Raw genomic sequence first — 22693 nt, 5'->3', positions numbered from 1 at the left:
GCACGAAGGTCAGTCACCTTCTCCCTTTATCCTACTTTTCTGCAGTAAATCCTTATTTAGCCCCCTCACCTACACACACCAACCTCTTTCCATAGTGATCTATCCTATAGCAAAACCCAAGAGTCCAAAACCTTCATGTCTTAGTCAAGAACCTTGAGGTAACAGGATTTAAAAGATATATATTTTTTAATGCCTGTGGTAGTTACATAAACAGTTGTCAACTTGAAAAGGGGTGGAGTCTAGCCTGTTAATCAGGTTGCAGCTTGATGACCTCATTTGGAGGTGCCACGGACATAAATATCTCACCGAAGGCCAGATACACACAGACTCTCTGCTTTGTCTTCCTGCTGACACCTGGAGCTATGCTAGAGTCCTGGAGCTGGAGGAGCCACGTAGAGACCCCTGCCAACATTGAGATGCTTCCACGGCCACTGGATCTACAAGACTTTGCACCCACTGGCCTGTGATCTTCCTGCATTTGGCGTCATTGCATGTGTTGTATGAGCCTGAAGAGGAATTTATAGATTGGTATCTGACATATGGGCTAATTTTGGACTTATGGACTTGATCTGGACTGGGCTGGGATGTTTTCTCAATATTCAATTGCTCTTTTATATAAAGCTCTTTCTTATACACATGAGTCTCCCTGTGCTTGTTTCTCTAGTCTACCCGAACTAACACAATACTCAACAGTACAATTATACAATTATGTGGTAGCTTTAAAATAGGTACCGGATTCTTTTACACTCTTTCCTTCAACAAGCAGAGCTTAATTTCCCTCCCCTTGAATGTGAATAGAGCCCTGGTGGAATAGTGGATTCTGAGTTGGACTGCTAATGGCAAGGTCAGCAGTTTGAACCCACCAGCTGCTCCATGGGACAAAGATGAGGCTTTCAGCTCCTGTAAAGCTTTATAGCCCCAGAAACCCCAAAGGAAAGTTCTACGCTTCCCTGTAGGGTCTCGACAAGTTGGAATTGATGTGTGTGATTTTCTCTTCAGGACTTGCTTTTAACAAACAGCATATGGAAGAAGTAATGGTGTGTAACTTCCTTCTCTCTCGCTCTCTCTCCACCTTGTAAGAACACCAGTTAAATTCTCAGATGACAAGCTGGCATCTTGTCCATAATCCCCCACCCCTACCCCAGACACTTGAGAGACCCTGTACCAGAACCATCCTACTAAGCTAATCGCAATTTCTGACCCAAAGAAACTTGGGATATAATAAACATTTGTTGTTTTAAGCTGCTATAGTTAGGGGCTTTGTAACACAGCAATCAATAACAATAGTACGGTATATATAAGTTCTAAATATACACAGATTGGAGATATCTGTTCAACATTTGCTTTCCTGATGGTATCATTATGCCATCAAGAAAGTTCAAAGGACATTGTTGTGAATGAAAGTTGACCTAGAATCTTAGTTCTAATTACCCATATAGGCAAGGCAGAATCAGACATGTCTAAAGATGCAAAGAAAGGACATCCAGACCAGTCTTACTGACTCCTGTCCTCTGGCAGTCAGGCTGTACATGGATAAGGTCTTTAGGAATTTGCTTCAAGGAGCTGAAATTTAGGAGCGTGCAAGAACACAAATGATTGTCAAAGGTTGGGTGAGATTTTAAACTAAAACTGCCTTTGGACAGTCCCTGGAAATTGATGAAACCTCAAATCCCAAATCGGGGGCAGGAAGGAATCATACTGTCAAGAGAAACCACCGCCAGAAGGGTAGGAATGAATGGGTCTGAAACATACCAGAGGGGCCTCAGCTCCCACAGCAGCTCCTTTTCCTGATTCTCCTGTGCCAGAAGTTGGAGTCTTCTTTCTCTCAGCATTTCGAGTGGGAGATGATTTGTAAGATGATTTGAGAGCGCCAGCAGGAGCTACATGAGGACAGGCATGATATACTAGAGAGTTACAGTATTATAGCCAGAGAGACACAGAGCACAGACAGAAATAAATGGAGCTGTGGGAAACACTGCATTTGTTAAAATGTGACATGAACAATCTATTGTTCTAAAATCATACCATATTTTCAACTGTACAAGGAATGGATAAGCATAAGCAGGGCTTCAAATCAATTCAAAATGGTTCAGTAATCGCCAGCTTCAACAAAGATCACATATCTGTTGCATAGCATCCAAATCTGTTGCCTGTTGTACTTGGAGTAGGAAACAAATAGCCATGCCCTTCTTGAAGATGGCAGCTGACTGTACTACTTGGAATATGCGTTGCTCTCGAGAGTACCACCAATAATCCAATCTTCAGTATCATGTTTCCTGAAACTTTTAGGAGGAAGGACTTTGGCAGGACTTGTGAAAAGTAACACATTCAAATCAACGCAGTCACCTGTCCATCTTTGAGTGGGGCATGACTGTTTGTTTCCAACTTGGATTAAAGTATCTCAAACAACAGATTTGGATGCTATGGAATGCATACATGACTCTGTTTACAATTGCAATTAATGAACCCTTTGAACTGATTAGATGTCCTAATCCTAAAAAGGCTCACATATGGCTAAATGCTCAGGTCATGTTCTTTTCGGGGGTTAAAAGTCCAGGTTTTAGAGCCAGCTCTACCTAGCATTGCCATTGAACAGCTGGATCACTTTGGACAGGTTACTTAACACTAAGCGTTGGTTTCCATACACAGAGAAATTAGCAGAGCATGCCTGGCTGCTCTCCTCTGGAAACCCTGCATGGACACTGAGTCTCTAGTGAACTTTCTTGGTAGCCATTTCACATGTTACCACAACTCTCTGCTGGGAGAATGAAGCACGGCCTGTGGGACTCCATTGAGATGAAGAGGTTGGGATCTTGTGCTTGGTATCCTCTATACTTTTTTTTTGCTGATTTTGCTCTGTTTTCTTTCACTATAAAAAGGCGTAACTGTGAGTATGACTACGTAGTAAGTCCTGTGAATCCTCCTAGCAACTTAGTGAACTTGGAAGTGACTTTCGTGATCACAACACAGTTGGTGTCAGGAGGGGGCATCACTAGAACAACCCTGACTCACTGAAATATGGTCAAAGCACTGCTTGCAAAAAGGAAGGATGAAAGGGTAGGAAATAATAAGCTATATTATGGCATTATTCAAGGTATGAGAGCAAGAAGAGGTAAAAGTAACTTAGGAAATTTTTAAATGATACCTCAATCTCCAGGCAAAGTGGCTTGTTGGATTCCCTGACGACCTTTGGCCATGAGGGTCAGGAAGGTGAAGGAATATAGGCTAGTGGTATCTTTGGTTTTCATTTTCTTCTCTAAATATGAATGGGACTCAACTTCCTTATTCTTTGTCACCAGTTGAGTGAGTTGGAATTTAAACTCTATATACTAGGAACAGAACAAACCTCCATAACTGATGATTTTTGCTATTATTTTTGCCTGTTGGAAGCCTCTGGGAAAAGAGAGGCAATCTCTAGATGAAGATTGACTTTTGGAGCTTTAAAAAGCAATTTTTAGTTACTAATCTGATTTCATCTGAACCTTGGAGGCTAATGGCTTTCAAGGCTGCTGTGTATATTTTTGAGTGGGTCCATTTGGATACTAAGGTTGATGAGGTAAAAAGGGCTTAGAAAAGTCTTGTCTGTCCCTTGGCCCTGGTACACAGCTGTATGTTCCCAAAGGTCCTGGCTTTACTGCTACTGAATAAAAACTGATAGCTTGTTTGGACTCCTGAATTCACAAATCCTAATTACTTAGACCTGTATTGGGTAAATCTGTTGCAAAAGAGCTCTTCAAAGTGTTAAAAAAAAACAACCTATAACTTTAAGGACTAAGATGTGCCCAAGCTGTGGTATTTTCCATCATCTCGGAAGCATAAAATACTGGACAATAAATAAGGAAGGCGAAAGAAGAAATGAACGATGGTGTTAGTGAAGAATACTGAGTATATCTCATGGACGGCCAGAAGGCAGAAGAGGTTCATTCTGTTGTACATAGGGTTGTTATGAGTTGGAACTGACTTGAAGGCACATAACAACAGCCAGGAGGAACAAATCTGTCTTGAAAAGCCAGAATGCTCCTTAAAAGTAAAGATAGTAATACTTGATCTCACATACTTTAGACATATTATACGAAAGGGACGAATGCCTAGAGAAGGGTATAATACTAGCTAAATTAGAAGGTCAGTGAAAAAGAGGAAGACCCTCAATGAGCTGGAGTGACACAGAGCCTGAAACTATGGGCTCAAACCCAGAAACAACTGTGAGGATGGTGCTTTGTTCTGTTGTTTGCAGTGTCATTATATGAGTTGGAACTGACTTAATAGTGTCTAGCAGCAGTAGCAGCAGTAATTGCTCGCACCTGACTTAAAGCTGCCTATCTGCAGTAATCTGTTTCTGCCTCAGTGCAAGCTGTGTGGAGCTGAAAGCAGGCACAGGTTTACTGAACAGGACTTTGACAGGGAGACCAATGAAACTACAGGAATCTCCAAATTGAATACTTCATTTCCCATTCTCAAAATGGAGACACTCTCTACTTCCTACAGTTTTTGTTTTTTTTTTGGTAGATATTTATATATCCTTTTAAAGGATTTAATTCAGTGGTTGTGCAACCGTCAGTCTAATTCTAGAGTATTTTTAACATCCCCAAACAAACTCCATCACTACCAGTTTTCCCCACCCATAGTCCTGCAAACCACTGATCTACTTTCTGTCTTTATGGATTTGCCTATTCTAGGCATTTCATAGAAATAAAATAATATGTGGTCTTTTATGATTTAGTATAATGTTTTCTAGGCTCATCTATGTCGTAGCATGTATCACAACTTCATTTCTCTTCATGGCTGAATAATATCCCACTGCATGCATGCACTGCATTTTGTTTATCCAGTTCGTCAGCTGGTGGACTTTTGGGGTTGTTTTTACTTTGTGGCTATTATGAATCGTGCTGCTGTATTTGTGTGCAAGTTTTGGTGAGAGTGTATATTCTCATTTCTCTTGAGGATGTAACAAAGAAGTGGAACTGGTGAGTCATGTGGTAATTCTATGGTTAACTGTTTGAGGATCTGCCAGACTATTTTCCAAAGCAGAAGCATTATCCATTTTACATTCTCAGCACTTTAGGAAAGTTCCAATTCCTCCACATGTGCTCCAGATTTTGTAATTATCTATCTCTTTTATTTTAGCCATTCTGACCATTGCCATCAAGTCGATTCCAATTCCTAGTAACCCTATAGGACAGAACAGAACTGCCTCGTTGGATTTCCAAAGCTGTCATTTTTATGACAGCTTTGGAGTGCAATGATTAAGTGTTTGGCTGCTAATTGAAGATTGGCAGTTTGAACCCACCAGCCACTCCATGGAAGAAAGATACGATATCTTCTCCCATAAATATTAAAGTCTTGGAAACTCTATGGGGCAATTCTACTCTGTGCTAGGAGTTGGAAGAGATTCAAGGGCAATGGGTTGAGTGGGGGTAAAGTGATATCTCATTGTGGTTTTAATTTGCATTAGCTAATGATGTCGACTATCTTGCTGTGGGATTATTGGTCATTGTATATATTCTCTGCAGAAATAGTCCAACTTTTCAAAAGCTGTCACACCTAGGTAACAGTTTTTGTGTCATCTAACTGAAAACACTATTTGGAGAACTGAGAGCAGACCCAACATCATGTAAATATAATGCTGCTCTTCTTGAAAGCTGGCCCTCATTAATCTGGGCTTCTATGCATGATGATGCATAGATACCGGCAGGCCTTTGCTCGTCCAGTGCTTCTCAGAATTAAATGCAGGTCTGGTGGGGTCTACTCTACTCCCAGGTGATGCTGATCCCTGGGCCACACTTTTGAGCAACAGGACTATGGACATTTGTTGAACTCTTACTCTGTGCCAGTCACTGTGCCATCTCATTCACATGCATTATCTCATTCTAGCCTCATGACAATGGAGTCACAGAGCTAGTTGGCAAAGCTGGTCTTAAAACTCCTGAGACTGTGGTATCCAATCTACTTTGCCAAATCATCCCTAAGAAGAATCTAGTGACTTCCAGAGCTCACCAAGAAGATTTGGTTTTCCTCATCCACACACCCTGTCATAAAATAATTGACTTACCTTGGTGACACTTAAAAGCAGCACAGTAATAGTCAACCACTGGTGGATAGAAAAAGTTATTAACTGTTGGAGACATTCCACGAAGCCAAAAACTAGTAATAGAAGTCCAAAAATTCAGGAATCACTCAAATATAGACCAACACCTCTTCGGGTGTGTCCTTTAGTGCCACCAGCTTGGTCTCTTTCACCCGAGTTACTGGTCTGCTCAGAGAGCCTGGGTGCACTTCTGCTCTTGGCTAAAGAAGCCTGTGTGGCTATCAAAAATTATACAACAAGAAAGGTTTCCATGGGACTAAGGTGCATATGATGAGCTGAAAGAGGGGATCAAATGAAAACATACAGCAAAATTAAATAAAACCATTTTAAAGCAGCACAGTATAGGATGTAAATTTGCTTCTGTATGACAGAGAAAATGCTGAAAATAAATTCAAGAGAGTCTAGGAAAGGGTGTTAGAGCTTGTCTCAGAGTAAAATGAAATAAACACTGTGTCATTTAGAGTTTGGGGACTGTGATCATTCTCTTGGGGTGCCAGGATTTCTTGAATGTGTTGTTATAGCATAGGGACCTGTGTCATTCTAATCAGCCCAACTCCCAAGAAAGATGTGCTCAAGAAACCCAGTTACCCACCAAATAGATCTACTGCTGAAAAACCATTCCTTCTACCAAACACTTGTTTTAAGTCCTCTATTAAGAGATATTTCTTAATACACTGATCTGGTTCATGAAATATGCAGTCTCATAACAGAATCAAAAGGATACCTTTTCCATGTAAATAAGGGCAAAAACTAAATGAGACATATAAAATGAAAAATCATCACTTGGCTAGCAGTTTTTTAAATTAATAAATCATTTTGTTGGGGGATCTTACAGCTCTTATAACAATCCATACATTGATTAGTGGTTTTAGTGGAGATAGTAATAATCATAATCTAAAATTCAGCGACCTAAATGTCATTTCTATGGTTTTAGAATGAACTGTATTGCAATGGATTCACTTTTCGAAGAAATCACTATATAGTTTTGGGAGAGTTTATGCTCTGCAAGTGGATATTTCAGTTGTCAACAATATATTGCCATCTTTATATTTAAGCCATTGCAAAACAAAAGAGGTAGCATCAATTTGTAACCAGTGAATTAATGAAAACATGAACTACACTCACTAATGAGCCAGCTCTTGATTATTTACTGCTTCCTGTGCTTCGACATAGACTCCATTACAGATAAGCAGCGTCGAGACACTTACAGGGTCTCTGACACATAGGACATGCCCCGGTGATGGAATTACAAGATGAGAATTCCATCAGCAATGAAAGCCATGAAACAACCAGGAAGACACATGGGCCTCTTCAAAGTCACAAATATCATCCTCATCCCTTGGTGATGAAGTGACATGATAAATTAGCATCCACTGTTTCTTGAACAGTGCTTTCAACTATCCATTGATCTCCCTTCCCTCCCTCTCTTAACATCCATACCCTGAAAATTGTAAGTTAGTGACTTGTCTGAGCCTCTAGGAGAGGTGCATAAGAGCACAGAAGGTGTTATACCTCTTTCGTTTCTCAAACTGGCACATGTCCTATACATAGCGCCCTTCTCACACCTCAAAGCAGAGTGCCTGAAAAGGCTGCATATAGTTTTCCTCCTTTAAAGGCCTTGTATTAGTTCCAAGGCTCTGCTTTCACTAAAAAATGAACAGGCCTGAGGGACCACAGGCCTCGTTTCTTCACATATCCAATTTTCCCACTTGCCTATGGGTCATCGTGTCTGCTCTTTCTGGCTAATAATAAAACACATGGCATCACTAACTGGATGGTTATTTGTTTAAGTTATGCCTGCCCACTGGTGAATTGATTCCTAGGCAGACTGGAAGAATGCTATTCATTCTTATTGTTCAGCCACAACCTGGTTCCTTGCAATGTACTACTAGTGCAGCCCTGAGGCTTCCACATTCAGAGCACAGCCTAAAACCAAGGTGCTATTTGTAGGAGGTACAAGAGGGGGATCTCACAAATGCCAGCTTTAAGATGTTCATGAAAAAAGAAGAAATTGGAAAGACCAGGTCTACAAGTTCACTTGCCTCGTTCTGGAGAATAAGGTATTGCTGCAGTGGATGAAGACAGGCGTTTACTCATTGGAGGCTCCATCTGCTTTGGCAAATTCATGGTCGAAGTTGAAAGCTTGTCACAAGCTGCAGATAAATGCAATAACGGCACCGATGTTGACATCAACAAAGACACTGGTATAGAACACATATAACCTTAAGTACTCTTCCGGTTCCCTACCACCCTGAGCCTCTAGGGCACAGCACAGTGTACTTCTTTCCCCCTGAGAGCTAATTATCCTAATTTGGAAATGCCCAGGTTATAGCAGCCACTGGTCTGAAGCGAGAGCCTCTCTTCAATTTCAAACATTCAAGCTTACTAAACTGTTCCACTAAAGCCAGGTTAATCCCACCAGCAAATCAGTTGCCTGATGTCCAATGATGTTTAAACATATTTTCACCCCATGTACCCCAAACCAATGTAGAATCAGAGACAAATTGCTACTAGAAACTGGTCTGTGGTCTATTTGAGACTAGTTACAAATGGAAATTGACCTTTATCTGAAGGTTATCTGTAGCTCAGGTCTGACAGGAGTGTGAATTCTAATATAAGGAGCTATATTTGAAGCGTAATGACCATTAGCACTTGGCTGCTCCGTCTCATCAAGAGATGGAGTTAATATGCTGCTGGATTTTCATACATGAACCTGGTGCTTTCATTTTCTCTTTGGTGTTCTCGTTTTCCAGCCATTATTTCTAGATGGGCTTCTAAGTCAAACTACACAGCAAACTAAGAGGTACTGACCGTGCTGAGTGCAGCCATTTCAGAGCCTGTGGCAAAAAGACAATTATGTGTCCCCGGCTTTAATGGAAGTAAACTCATTAATAACATTTGCAAAATATACTCCTTGGCTCATCTCATTTTCAGTTGAGAGAACTGCTATGTTTGGCTATTTCTTTTGACCAAATGACAATCTGAAATAATTTTTAATTAACCTAAACTGAAGTAAAATAGATATATAACTATTATGTTAAAAATTGCTAATTTTTCCCCAATGATTTTCTTTCGGTATAACTAAAATATTGAAAATCGAAGTAAGTTTTGATGATCTGAAAAAAATTAACTGTTAAAAATTCATAAAGCCATGCAGAAAGGGGTACACATTTTCCTTTTGTCTCCAATGATATGGCACATTGGTACTGGTCTTTAGAAATGTGATATTTTGTTCATTGTATATTGTTTTGTATTAATTTTATTTTAAAAATATTAAAGCAAAGCAATTTTATCTTGGTTACTGAGATTTTTGGAACTGCCTATAATTTTGTGCCTGACCTGAATACTTAAGTCAGGATGAGTAGTATCACATTCACCCCACCCTATCCTGGTCCTGGTTCAGGATGCTAATTTCTCAATGGGTAATAATTCAACTCTACCGGTACCTCTATGGGGAGAGAAGCCAGTGTCAATAACTATAGTTAACTTGGCTGTGCAGCAAACGTTCTGCCACTAAGCAATACCAATAGTGGTCATTCTTTGTGAAAGGAATGCCGGAAAACCAAGAATACTGATGCACAGTGCTCTAATGTGATCATCTGCTTTGCTGGTAAATATTGCATTCCTTTTAAATCTTGTTTTTTCTTTATGAGCATAAGATGGGCTGGATTTCTCAAATCAGTATTAAATGGGTGCAAAGTTTTTGTGCTAGTTGTGCTGTTGATCTAATTCGCAGGCCTGTCTCCAAACCAGAGGAAATCATATTCAACAGAAAGATGGAATCATGAACAAAGCCAGATTATCAACTATTTGGGTCCCCAGTGTTAGGACTGACCAAAATTTGCTTCTATACCTATCCTTCTCAAACAGCCCTCTAAGAATCCACAGCATTACCATGAAGCTCAAGTGTTCCCTGTAAGCTAGATGAAAAAAAGGTTTTGGTGACCAGAAGTAATCTCACCCCTCTCCCTCTACTTTTTTCTGTCTAACACAGATGATTAATGAGTATTGAATATCTAAATGTACAAAAGTTAAACATTGACGATATTTTTCAAGGCAGAAATGAGTGAGCCAAGGATGAAATATGTCCACTACATGAGGATGAAAGGCATGCGTAGCTCGATGATGACAAAGGAACAAAGAAAGACATGTGGCTATGTCATTCACAATTCTAGAAAAAAAAGTTATAATGGTTCAGACTTCTTTAAGAAGTAAATTGAAAAATTGCTTGCAATAGACACTCTAGAGATGGAGGAGGATTGTTGGAATATTTATGACAAAATGCTATGGCCCGGCAATGTTGGTTCGGATATACCATTGGTGGACTCAGCAGCAGTGGCAGCGGTGCCTGGGTCCACAGGGAGGGTGCTGGCTGCTAAACCTACAGGAAGGGATGGGGTATTTTCTGATTCACCTACACAGCAAGAAATCAAGCAAAGAAAAGTAAAATAAAAAAAGATCCCACTTTTGGTTGTTTTGTAGTTTTAAATAGGAACATTTTACAAGGCATTAAAATGGGTTGTCCCCCAAAAGAAAAAAAGTATAGTTACTGTCCAAATACATTGTTAAAAGTACAATGCAGCAAAGGCAAGAAACTGTATTATAAACTTAAATCCATTTGCTCCAACCTGTTTAATTTAATACTGAGGCTACTGAAATGCAGGCAGACATTCAAAATGGGCAGTCACCTACCTAGTGATTAGTAACAATCCATACTTTAAATTAAACATTTAAATATTAAAGATGAATAAACACATTACCTTGAAACAAAACTGGAAGAACAAACAATTAGTGAGGAGAAGGGGAAACCGGGACCTGCTGCTCTGCCACCCAGGTCCTGTATAGCAGTAATGGAGCCTCTGCCACCTTCCATCCCTAACATGACCTTGGAGCTGCCAGGAGGTGTTTAACTAGGTCTGCGTTTACTTTCTTTGCTTTTACATTAGACTTCTAGACATTTTCTTCTCCTTTAAAACCCAGCCATGGCAAGAGGAATGCACAGATTCCTTTCTTGAGAAATGAAGGAAGAAGCTGGGCACATTTAAACCTTCTATCTGAAAACAGTCCCCTGAAAGCTGTAAAAAGAGCTCCTCTGGGTGCCGCCCGTGTTTTCCACCACCCTGCAATGCGGGGCGAGCCGGCAGCATGGAGACACTCACCATCACGGCTGCCAGAGCTTGAAGCCAGTGCTCCTCCCCAAGAGCACTTCTTCTTCAGTTCCAGCTGCTGTGTACGCTCAATGGATCTGCGCATCATCGCCTCCAGCCGTTCCTGTCCAGGGCACGAGGAGTGTTGCATTGACAAAGAACTAAATTAGTCACCCACCACACTGCCACTCCTCCAACTGGATGAAGTCACAGAATGGGCTTTCTGGGCAGTGGCACCAAGGCCCTCTGCATCCAGCACTTGTCCACGTGTCCCCCAGCAGCCAGCTCTGAGTGGGCAGAGAGTCCGTTCCCTCCTGGCCCTCTCCCTGGGGAGAAACAACCAGCTGAGCCAGGCCTTAATTTGTTTAAGAAAAGTGCCAGAGAAGCATAAACTCCTGGAGCTCTGTCTCTCATCATTCTGTAGGAGAATGAGAATCCTACTCTAGAATCCTCAGCTGCTGCTCTATTTGAAAGCACAGAACATTCTGATTCAAGAAAAATCAAACTGAAATGTAATTTGGCATTTCGTAAGCCTTAATATTATTTTTTGAGGTGGGGTGGTGATATACGATTTTGAGATCTATTATACAAGGTCTCATTTTCTTCTTAGAACATTTGTTTTAGAAAAATTTAATTGTGGTAAATATATATGTAACAAAAAAATAGCTGCCATTTCAACATTCTTTACATGTATACTCAGTGTCATGGATTATGCCTATCATTTAGTTCAACAATCCACCTTAGGTTTTCTTAAAGAAGAATGGATGGTTTTCTATTTGGGGATTAAATATTGCAAATTTCAAAATTTAAAAGATGGCACTTGGGTACCAGTACCAACTGCTCTGAAAGGGATCACATTATAAGGTCCTCGACAGACCAGGAGAGAAGGGGAGAACAAAACTCAAAATCATAAAAGAGACCAGGCTTACTGGTCAGATAAGAGATTGGTCGAACCCCTGAGACTATGGCTCTAAATCAGTTTTTAAGTCTGGAATTGGACTCGCCCATATAGTACAATTTTCAGCCAAATAATAGACAGGTCTATAAGGGAAACAATAATACTAGGGGGAGTATTCATACCTTAGAATAATCAACCATTTGTGATCAAAAGGGCATTTACCCAAGGACACAGATCAGAAGAGTTACAGACAAAAAGGAGGAGGGAATTGCAATGGATGAGATGAAACAAAATATCTAAGAATTGCTGAATATAAAGCTGATGATCTGCTCTATAAGCTTTCACCGAATTCACAATAAAAATTCAAATTTAAAAATGTATTTTTAAAATATCAAGCAAGTACTGAGCCTTCTGACCCCCAAATAAAGCATCCATACATTACCCAGAGTTGGAGCCAAAACCAAACCAAACTCACTGCCCTCAAGTTGATTCCAACTCATAGTGACCCTAGGGAACAGAGCAGAAATACTCCTGTGGGTTTCTGAGGCTGCAAATCGTTCCAAGGGGACGATGAGAAAGAGCCTCATCTTTCTCCCAAGGAGTGGCTGGTGGGTTTGAACTGCTGACATCTTGGTTAGCAGACTAACCCGTAACCCACTATGCCACCAAGGTTCCATAGAGTTGGACAGGGTGGGGTCGGGTGGAGTAACAAATAATTTTAACCAGAAGAGACCAGCAACAACCTGGTTTTGCTGAACAGAATATTTATCAAAAGCATTATCCTGTATTAACTAAATAGTTACTTTAAAAAACCTGGGTCTGAAAGCTGGCAGATATTTTCTTTAACATAAGCATAAAGCTGTTCTAATTCTTCAGCCTTTGCCTTCCCCACCCCCTAACTCCTGGCCCTATGACACTGCAAATAACAAATCCTCTCTGCCTGGTCCACTAGAAAGATTAGAAGCAAAATAAAATTGACTCTGACACCCTTAACCCTCATCACACTGAACCCTGAGATGCTCCAGGCACTAGGCTAATACTAGCCTGGATCCAAAGCAAGAACATGATCTTTTCTCATAATTTGGGGGAAGGGAAATAAAAGGTAAGCAGTTTTCTTTGGAGTATCAATTGAGGACCTGGAAAAGGCTCCTTATTTTGTTAACTGGAAACAAACAAAGGTCACTGAGGAGGGGTGTGTGTTAGGGTGGGGTTCCTTTTGTCTACACCACAAGGATGAGGCAAACCGTTCGCACTCCACATCTAAACCTCCTTCATTTGCATAATCTTCCTCTGAGAAGCACTTTGCTAGGAGATGGCCTCAAGGGACCTGTGAACAGAAAGGAGGTTTGTTTTGTTTTTTTCCTCCTTGAAGTCACAGCCTTGTATTTGCTAGATTTTGGCCTGAGACTCTACCATCATGAGTGTGCATTTCCCAGCAAAGCCCCGGCTTCACATCCAGGTGCTATTAAATGCTGACAACCAACCCCAGAAGAATCTGCCTGGGAAAGGTCGAGCTTGGAAGGATTAGATTCTATTCTATGCAGTGGTTCTCAACCTTCCTAATGCTGTGACCCTTTAATACAGGTCCTCATGTTGTGGTGACCCCCCAACCATAACATTATTTTTGTTGCTACTTCATCACTGTCATTTTGATACTGTTATCAATCGGGTGACCCCTATGAAAGGGTCATTCGACCCCCGCCAAAGGGGTCCCGACCCACAGGTTGAGAACCGCTAGAATAGAACTTCCCTCCCATTTGTTGTCTTAAGTAGGGTCACTTGAGATGGGGGCAAACTAGTCATTCATTATATGGATTCAACATAAAAGTATTTAACTGATGACCTATTTTAAGTCTTTCAGCCTAGAGTGAATTCAGTATGCGTCAGCCGTCAGCCGTGGTGGAGTTCCTACTTTCCAGAAGACCTTCAAAGTTAGTCCGTCATCTATGAAGAAACCAAGTGAACAAAGCACATCGAGATTCCACTGACCAGCCAGCTGAAGAGCTCAATCATAAAGACATTCTCAGCCTGGAGCACCTCAGGGTTCAGTGTAATAAAGGTTAAGGGTGTCAGGGTCAAGTTTAATTTGTTTCTAGCCTTTTTGAGTGGACCAGGCAGAGAGGATTTGGTATTTGGTAACTGAACAGCATTACCAAATATCTCTGCCTTCCACCTCTAATCCACTGAACTGCTGCAAATTTTACCATTAGAGATTTATTCCGTTGGGCTTGAAGTATGCATAGGAAAATGCAACTCTCCCTGAGAGAAAAGGAGTTACACTTTGTGTAACTCAGCTCTTTGGACAAGATAAATAAAAAAGGGAAGTAGCCAAACTTTATAGGAAGGGGAATTATGAATCCAAAGAAGTCAGAATGGGGAGACTGGAACATATCAAACCAAAACTTGCCCACTTGACTCTCACCTGAGATCTGTCCTGCGTAGGTCAGTATTTCCCAGTGGGTGTGCTTTTCTGTTGCTTTGTGTGATGGGATGGGATGGAAAGAATCTTGGATTTGAAGTAGGGACATAAGGATTCAAATTCAGTTCTGCTACATTTCAGTTATAATCTTAAGCTAATCATTTAACCTGCCTAGGCTTCCATTTCCTCTATAATATAGCCCTGTACTTCTATCACCAGACCATTCTAGGTCTACTTGACATTTAGGAAGCCATTAACCAGTGCTGGAGCCCTGGTGGCATAGTGAGTTATGAGTTGCGTGCTGCTAACTGTAAGGTCAGCAATTCAAACCCACCAGCCCCTCTGAATGAGGAGCTTTCTGCTCCTGTAAAGATTTATAGTCTCAGAAGCCTAAGGGAAACATTTTACTCTGTCATATAGGTGCACTATGAGTCAGAATTGACTAGATGGTAGTGGGCTTGGCTTTTGGTTAACCAAATGCCAATTAAATCTGAATTTGAAGAAGATTATTAACAGTTTAAACTATAGATTCTCAAAATTGAGCCCTCAGAACTGCCTGACCAAACCAAATTCACTGTCATCAAGTCTATGGTGACTAATATCAACCCTACAGAGTAGGGTAGAATTACTCCTGTGAGTTTCTCAGACTGTAACTCTTGACAAGAGTAGAAAGCCCCATCTTTCTCCCAAGGAGCAGGTGGTGATTTTCAACTGCTGACCTTTCAGTTAGCATCCCAACTCCGAACCACTAGCTACCAGGCCTCTGGTAGAGCTTGTTAAAGCATGAACAGAGTGCATTTTTAGTTAACAAACAAACAAACATTGCTTTCTGAGGCTTATCACCAAAGTGGGTATAGAATGGGGCCTGAAAATCTACATTCCTAACAGGTGCCCAGGTAATGTTGATGCTGCTGGTCCTGGAACCATGTTCTCAGAAAATCTGGTTAGAGAGAAGCCTGAGCAAGAGACAGAGACACATGGAGAAATAGAAAATCCAATCATATCAGGAAAATGTTGTTGTTAGGTGCCACTGAGTTAGCTCCAACCCACAGTGACCCTATGCACAACAGAACGAAACACTGCACAGTTCTGCATCCTGCTCACAATTGCTCCTACGCCTGAGCCCATTGCTGCAGCCACTGTGTCCGTCCATCTTGTCGAGGGCCTTCCTCTTTTTCCACCCCTCCACTTTACCAAACATGATGACCTTCGCCAGGGACTGGTCTCTCCTGACATGTCCAAAGTATGTAAGACTAAGTCTTGCCATCCTTGCCTCTCTACGGAACACTCTGGTCTTATTTCTTCCAATATAGATTGGTTTGTCCTTTTAGCAGCTCATGGTACTAATAAATATTCAACTTACATGCTGCAGGCTGAAATTCCTGCCAAGTTCTGATTCTGTTGAGCACTGTCTAATGATCGATAGAGGGTGGGGAAAGGACAAGGCAAATGCTTGTTCCCAGAACACCTTCTAATGGCTGGAGCTTAGTGGAAAGAACCAGGGACCTCACCTGGGACCCCTTGAGCTCTGGCTCTAAATCTACTGGAATTAACTTAGAGGAGAACAACCAGGTGACCTAATGAACTTTAGCCAAGCAGACTTAAAGGCCTCCTGTACCTATGGCCCATTCACTGTCACTCACATAGCCATCTCAGTTAAGAGTAGAGGGGTGGCTTTGCTTTCTCCGTTGCCCTTACTGCATACTTTCCGGTGTTGACTGCGCAGGGACAAGCCCTACAGTGACCCTCATCAGGGAACCACGGAGGTCTTTCTCCCCACATGGAGGCATCACATCTGGCTATAAGGCTGTGTGACCAGCAGTACTCACTGAAAACAGCCAGTCCTCTACAAGAGTGTAGCTCTTGTTTAGATAAGTAAGTTCAGCAATTTCTCACTTTGCCTCCAGCCTGGTAGGTTTTGTCAGATACGAAGCAAGAACAGTATGAGACACTCTAATGCAGTGGTTCTCAACCTTCCTCATGCCGCAACCCTTTAATACAGTTCATGTTGTGATGACCCCCCCCCAACCATAAAATTATCTTTGTTGCTACTTCATAACTATAATTTTGCTACTGTTACTGTGAAAGGGCCGTTCAACTCCCAAAGGGGTCATGACCCACAGGTTGAGAACCACTGCTCTAATGTGTCAAAAGATTGTAGTTTTCTCTCTTTGAAGGAGGCCGTTCCTAGTTATGTGCTTAATATAAGGGACATGCTGCTCCAAAATTCCCATTTTCCAGGGTCACTAGACAAGAACTTCTTAGTCTCCATATGGAGAATGGCAGCACATTGTGTTCTCCAGCCTATCCTAAGCTAGATGGCACAAGTGGTTCAAGAAGCTTGATTCCTGGGGTTGAATAGGGGTGGGGCAGCATGTGAAGAGGTTGAGGAACACACCTTGGTGAGAAGGGAGCCTCTAGCAAAAGAATGAGCTCAGAATCAAGGTTTCAATTAGACACTGAATACCTCTGACCGGACTCCACCCGCCCCAGTTCCCCAGAGCTCTGATGCCCGCATTTGCCTCTGCAGACAAGAAGGCCTCCTGCCTTCAACCCCCAAGAAATAAGGAGTAACCAAGAGCAACATCACCTCAACTGTAGAGACAAAGCTGCAGGTTGGGGCTTGGGAGCTATAGAAGGGTGACCTTCAACAGGCCTCCCATTAACTCCAAAATACCTGACCCAGAAAGGCAGACGCAGCACACACACAATTTCCAACAAGTTAGAGAAGCAAAAGCGGCTGCAATGGATGAACTCTTGCTGTAGACACCTGCCATTCTCCCTGGTCAAGAAGAAATCTGCCACTAAGGGGACTGCCATCCACCAAGCAGGAGTAGCTTCCCAGGGCTTGTCAATGAATTGGGGCAACTGCAAGGGGGTTCTTTTGGAAAGGATCTCCTGACCTGCAGATCTTGCCATCCATCCTCCCCAAAGGTCATTTGTGAGAACAGCAAACAGGACTCCACATGAGCAAATCACTGCTGTCGACATGGTTAACAGGCTAGCTTGGGCTATAGAAAGTCCCTAAGCTACCCCTAGATCTCCTAGGGACCTGATAGTGGAAGCAGGTGTCAGAAGGAGGCTGCTGCTGCCTTGGGTTGCCACACACCCAGAGGAAGCCCTGCTCTAAGTCTCGCCTTGCTGGGCCTGGGCAGCAGGGGTGGGAGAGGAAAAATCAAGCCCAACTTGCTACTGATTCATAACAGTAGCAAAATTATAGTTATGAAGTAGCAACAAAGATAAGTTTATGGTTGGGGGGGTCATCACAACATGTCTCACCATACACACACATTAGGGGTGAAATAAAACACACAAAGCAAAAGGAGAAGTCTTTGGAAGCTAAGCCATTAGTGAGTGACACAAGGGCATAAGGACAGAAAGGCTTGGGGAAGGATATTTTTTCTTCATGTTCAAGAAGGGGGAGGAACATCAAACTGTGTGACCGAAAATGCCTCCCGTACTAATGATCTCTTAAACAACAACAACAAAAACAGTGTCTCAAAGGCCCTGTAAGACTGTAGGATATACCAGAGGGTCAGGGAGTAGCTAAGACTTCACAGTGCCACTTGGCAGCAGCAGCAACTAGCTTTCCCTTGAATCTTCCAGGATGTCAAAGAGGAAGAGGAAAAGCTCTAAGTCGTCAAGCCCTGAAGAATGGGAAGAAGCTGCTGAGGCTGGTGACTTAGGACATACACACACAGCTTGAAAGAGGAGAAATTTGTCCCCAGTTGTTGCAACAGCCACTTGTGCACTGCATTTGCCATGCTCAATTCTGAGAGCTACCTCCTGACCTTGCTTAAGCCAATGTCATATACAATAAATGCAGGGAATCTAGCATTTCAGTCATGCCTGTATTGGCACTTTGCTTAGCACCTGCACCAAAAATCAAATCCGTTCCCACCCATAGGCACCTGGAAAGTGGTGATAGTATTCTCTGGGTTGAAATAAAAAGGCAGTTAGAGGGCTCTGTGCCTTGCCTATTCCATCTAAGCAGCTGCTTAGTGATGGCAGCTGCTAAGTGATGGAATAGGACTTGAATTTAGAATTGATTAAGCCACAGTTATCAGACTACAAACCACCACACTGAGCCAGGTCTCCTTCCCTAGCTTGGATCTTTATTTACTAACAGGAACAAAGAAACCACATGGAAACAGTTACCTCTTGGGCAGCACAACCAAAATCCAGTGCCAATAAACTGATCCCAACTCATAGTGACTCTGTAAGACAGAGTAGAACTGTTCCTGGCCAAATTGTGTGTGTGCATGCTCACGTGTTTATATGAATTGCTTTTTTTCTTAGTTAAAAAGTGTTGAGAGGTTTTTAAAGTATGGAATTTATACATATGTCTTTGTAACCAACAATGTTGGTAATTAACAAATGTATATTATGAGAGGACTAAAAGGTTAGTAAAATATTTTCCTTCTTTTAATTACATTTTCCCACAAACTTTTTGAAGCCCTATATTCATACTAAAAATGAGTCATGATACCTAATGAATAAAAAATGATCACCACTTGATACAAAGCTATGATTACATCCTTAAAATACACATGCCAAGAAAAATCTGTTATTTCAATATCTCTCAAAATATATTTTCAAAATTTATTAATAAAGGACTCTGATACCATTTCACTTCTCTTTTATAGGGTAACTGGAGAGAAAAGATGATTAAAGCAAAGGCATACATTAAAATTTAAAGATACAATCCAGATCAGGCCATGTCATGACCTAATTGGAGTGAAAGATTTACACCTGATTCCAAAATGCAACGCTCCTGTCCCGGAGTGGATTCTGACTCCTAGAGATCCTATTAGCGCAGCAGAGCTGCCCCATAGGTTTTCCCAGGCTGTAATCTTTACAGATGCAGACTGCCCCGTCATTCTCCCACGAAGCAGCTGCTGGGTTCAAACTACTGACCTTTTGGGTCACAACTGAGCACTTAACCATGACACCACCAGGGTACTTTCCATTTGATTCCTGGGGCCCAAATTTGATATTCAAAGCTGTCAAACCTAGGTTAGCAATGCTTCTTTTAGGAAAGTTCCTAATTAGATTGATTTCTGTCTGGGTGCTATATACATTAGACTTCAATTTATATTAAGGTGACCAGATTTTAAAGCAGGACAATAGCGGGACACCATTGATAAAACTCATATCCTGGTGAAATAGCCACATGGCAGCTGAAAACCGTATACCCTAGCTTGTCGTGCATTCTTTCCAAAAATCGGGACTTTTTTAAAACGCTCGGGACGTGGGACAAATTATTAAAAATCAGGACTGTCCCGCCAAAAGTGGGACGTCTGGTCACCTTAATTTATATCACCAACAACCCTTTGAGAACTTTATTATCTCTATACTCTTGATTGAACAGAATTTTTTGAAAAGATTAAGCAAAATGCCCAGAGAGACTCAACTTGCAAATGGAGCACAAGCAGCTAACTAGGAATTCAACTCATAGTCCATATTTTCCCCACAGTGATCCAGTCGTTCCCTTGTGCAAGACGCCATGCTATTCATTTTTGTGTGGGAGACAAAGATGAATGAGGCAAATTCTCCAGGAACTATTTCTGCTTCTCTCCCCTCCAGCCCCCACCTACAATCAGAAACAACTTCCTTGGCCTTGTTGTGACTCACCTTCACACGAGTTTTCATATACAAGTGAATTCGGGAACATACTTGTTCTACCTTCTCCCTCATTCCAAGATGCTAGAGCAATTCTGAAGATGTATAAAGGGGCCCTAAAGTATAAAGGTAAAGATATGCTTTCTGTACTGCATCAAAAAAAAAGTACTGTGTCAAATGAGTTCATTGAGTGTCTGATGGCTACTTAACTGGCTAGAAATGAGAAGAACAAATGATACAGAAGGAGAACAAGATGCAGTACAGACTAAAAAAAAAATGCCTTGTGAATCACTTGACGTTGGATAAAATACCAGCCCCCAAACCAACCCAAGTGATGTGAAGGCTGGCAGTGAACTGGTAAAACAGATCATCTAAAAAGCTTCCAGAAACCAGAGCAAGGCCCTAACTGGTGCTCTCTGAAGTCAGTCACTGGACTCTGAATCCTTCCGTCATCTCTTGGATAAGGATTGTGATGTTCTCTTCACTGAAATGATGGTTAAAAAAAAGAAAAGTGACTGCTAGGTATGAACAAGAGTACTTAGAAAAGAATAGCGGAAGATGAAAATTTTGGAAATAAGTGGCCAATCAAAATACTACCTTAGGCTGGCTTAGCTATACAACACTTGCCCAACAAAGCCAGTTTACCAAGTCAATAGTAAATTCATGCAAACAAGCTTATAATACAAAACATGATATCACTTTTACAAGTGACTTATCCATGTGGAATACAGGATGTAAGGTATGTGTATGTTATTCAAATTCACTTCATATAACTTCTAAATGATGTTAACATAAGAAATTACAAGGAAGCGCAGTGCAGTTAGGTTTCTCGTCATTAGGCTATGTCTGAGGAGGCAGTGGTTTACCTCCAGTGGCCCCTCTCAAAAACACCAACCGGCCGCCGCGATTGTTCCAGGAATGACTCGACCCTCCCTGAATCTGTCATCCTTTCACACTGCAATGCACTGAGAACAGTGGTAATATGTGAAGCAAGTTCAAAGATCCCAAAGTGGAAGACACTGTTTTTCTGCATCCTACCTACTGTAACTGAAAGCTGAGAATTTACTGGAATGGAGGATTTATTATGAGTCAGATGGATGATAGCCTTTCCAACCAAAACATCTGTTCTACAAAGACACAACTGCTACAATCCATTTCCTCTCGGAACTGGAGAAGGACCAAAATGTAGCCTAGATCTTTCTTTAACGATATAGGGACTTGAAATGAGAACTACAATAAAAGGAGATTTCTGTAAAAAAAAAAATGTAAAGATACACGCATCTTTGTACTTAAAGGGAGACTATTCCATTTTCTAGTGGTATCTCAGGAGCATATTATTCTCTATTACCAAACTTCTTCCTCTGACCTTTATCAACTTTGGAGACTGGAATTCCTAAACAGTGGCCCTTGGGTCTCTCACTGAGGTCACAAACTCCTGACTGTAATCCCCAGTGCTAAGCCACCAATTCCCCATAAATAATCCCTTCTCAGTCTTAAATGATGTTACAACTGCCTACAACTCCAAGTCCCTAACAAGAGCTCCCTTCCAGCCTTAATACAAGGTGCGCTGGCAATGCAATGGGATAAGCATTGGTCTGCTATTAGGTCGGTGGTTCAAAATCACCATTCATTTTGCAGGAAAAAAAGATGAGGCTGTCTGTTCCCATAAAGATTTATAATCTTCAGGAGTTGATACCAAGGGTTCAAGTAGAAATAAAACATTTTGAAAATGTTGATGGCCGCTGTGTTCTCATTTGTCGCCTTGCCTTGCTATGCCTTGTTTTTGGGTGCTTATTATTATCTCTACAGATCTATCTAGGTAAGATAGGCTGGATGAACAGTCTGGAGGAGAAAACAATGGGACCGATGGTTCTGGGGGAACATGAGAAAAGGAGGAGCACGGGTAAGGAGGTTGTGTTGACCAACCTAGGAACAGGGGAGCAACAAGTGATCCAAAATTAGTGGCAAGGAGGGTGTGAGAAGCCTGGCAGGGAATCAGCAAGGGTAATGTAACCTACAGAAATTACTGAAACCTAAATGAAGGCTGAGCATGATAGTGGGACAAGAGGAAATTAAAAGGAAATAGAGGAAAGTACTAGGAGACAAAGGGTATTTATAGAGGTCTAAATACAGGCATGTACATATGTAAATAATATTTATATAGGATGGTGGGGAAATAGATCTACGTGCATATATTCATAGGTTTAGTATTAAGGCAGCAAATGGACATTGGACATCCACTCAAGTACTTACTCAATGTAAGAACACTTTGTTCTATTATATTGGAATTCCATAATTCACACCTTCCCGACACGATTGCTGTAGAAAAATGTGTGCATAAGCAAATGTGATGAAGAAAGCTTATGGTGCTCGGCTATCAAAAGATATAAGCGTCTGGGGTCTTAAAGGCTTGAAGGTAAACAAGTGGCCATCTAGCCCAGAAGCATCAAAGCCCACATAGAAGAAGCACACCAGCCTGTGGGACCACAAGGTGTAGAAGGGACCAGGTATCAGACATCAAA

The 22693-nt window shown here is 41.5% G+C and overlaps 1 protein-coding gene across 3 annotated transcripts in view; it reads right to left on the bottom strand.

The window, feature by feature from the left end:
- Positions 1-22693, bottom strand: part of MAP7D2 (MAP7 domain containing 2) — a 133466-nt gene that overhangs the window by 52346 nt on the left and 58427 nt on the right. For 2 of the 3 annotated variants that reach the window (XM_045290773.1, XM_045290774.1), the window contains exons 4-7: positions 11245-11356; positions 10401-10499; positions 8128-8238; positions 1753-1880 (exon numbers count right to left, since the gene is read on the bottom strand). In XM_045290773.1, the coding sequence (XP_045146708.1) occupies positions 1753-1880; positions 8128-8238; positions 10401-10499; positions 11245-11356 (450 nt within the window). The remainder of the gene's footprint in view (positions 1-1752; positions 1881-8127; positions 8239-10400; positions 10500-11244; positions 11357-22693) is intronic. The other variant, XM_045290775.1, reaches the window with a different exon arrangement.

Source organism: Echinops telfairi, unplaced genomic scaffold, assembly GCF_000313985.2.
Source record: "Echinops telfairi isolate 266 unplaced genomic scaffold, ASM31398v2 ScPeMD7_53;HRSCAF=182, whole genome shotgun sequence".
Taxonomy (NCBI): Eukaryota; Metazoa; Chordata; class Mammalia; order Afrosoricida; family Tenrecidae; genus Echinops; species Echinops telfairi.
This window is presented reverse-complemented; position numbering and strand designations above follow the sequence as displayed.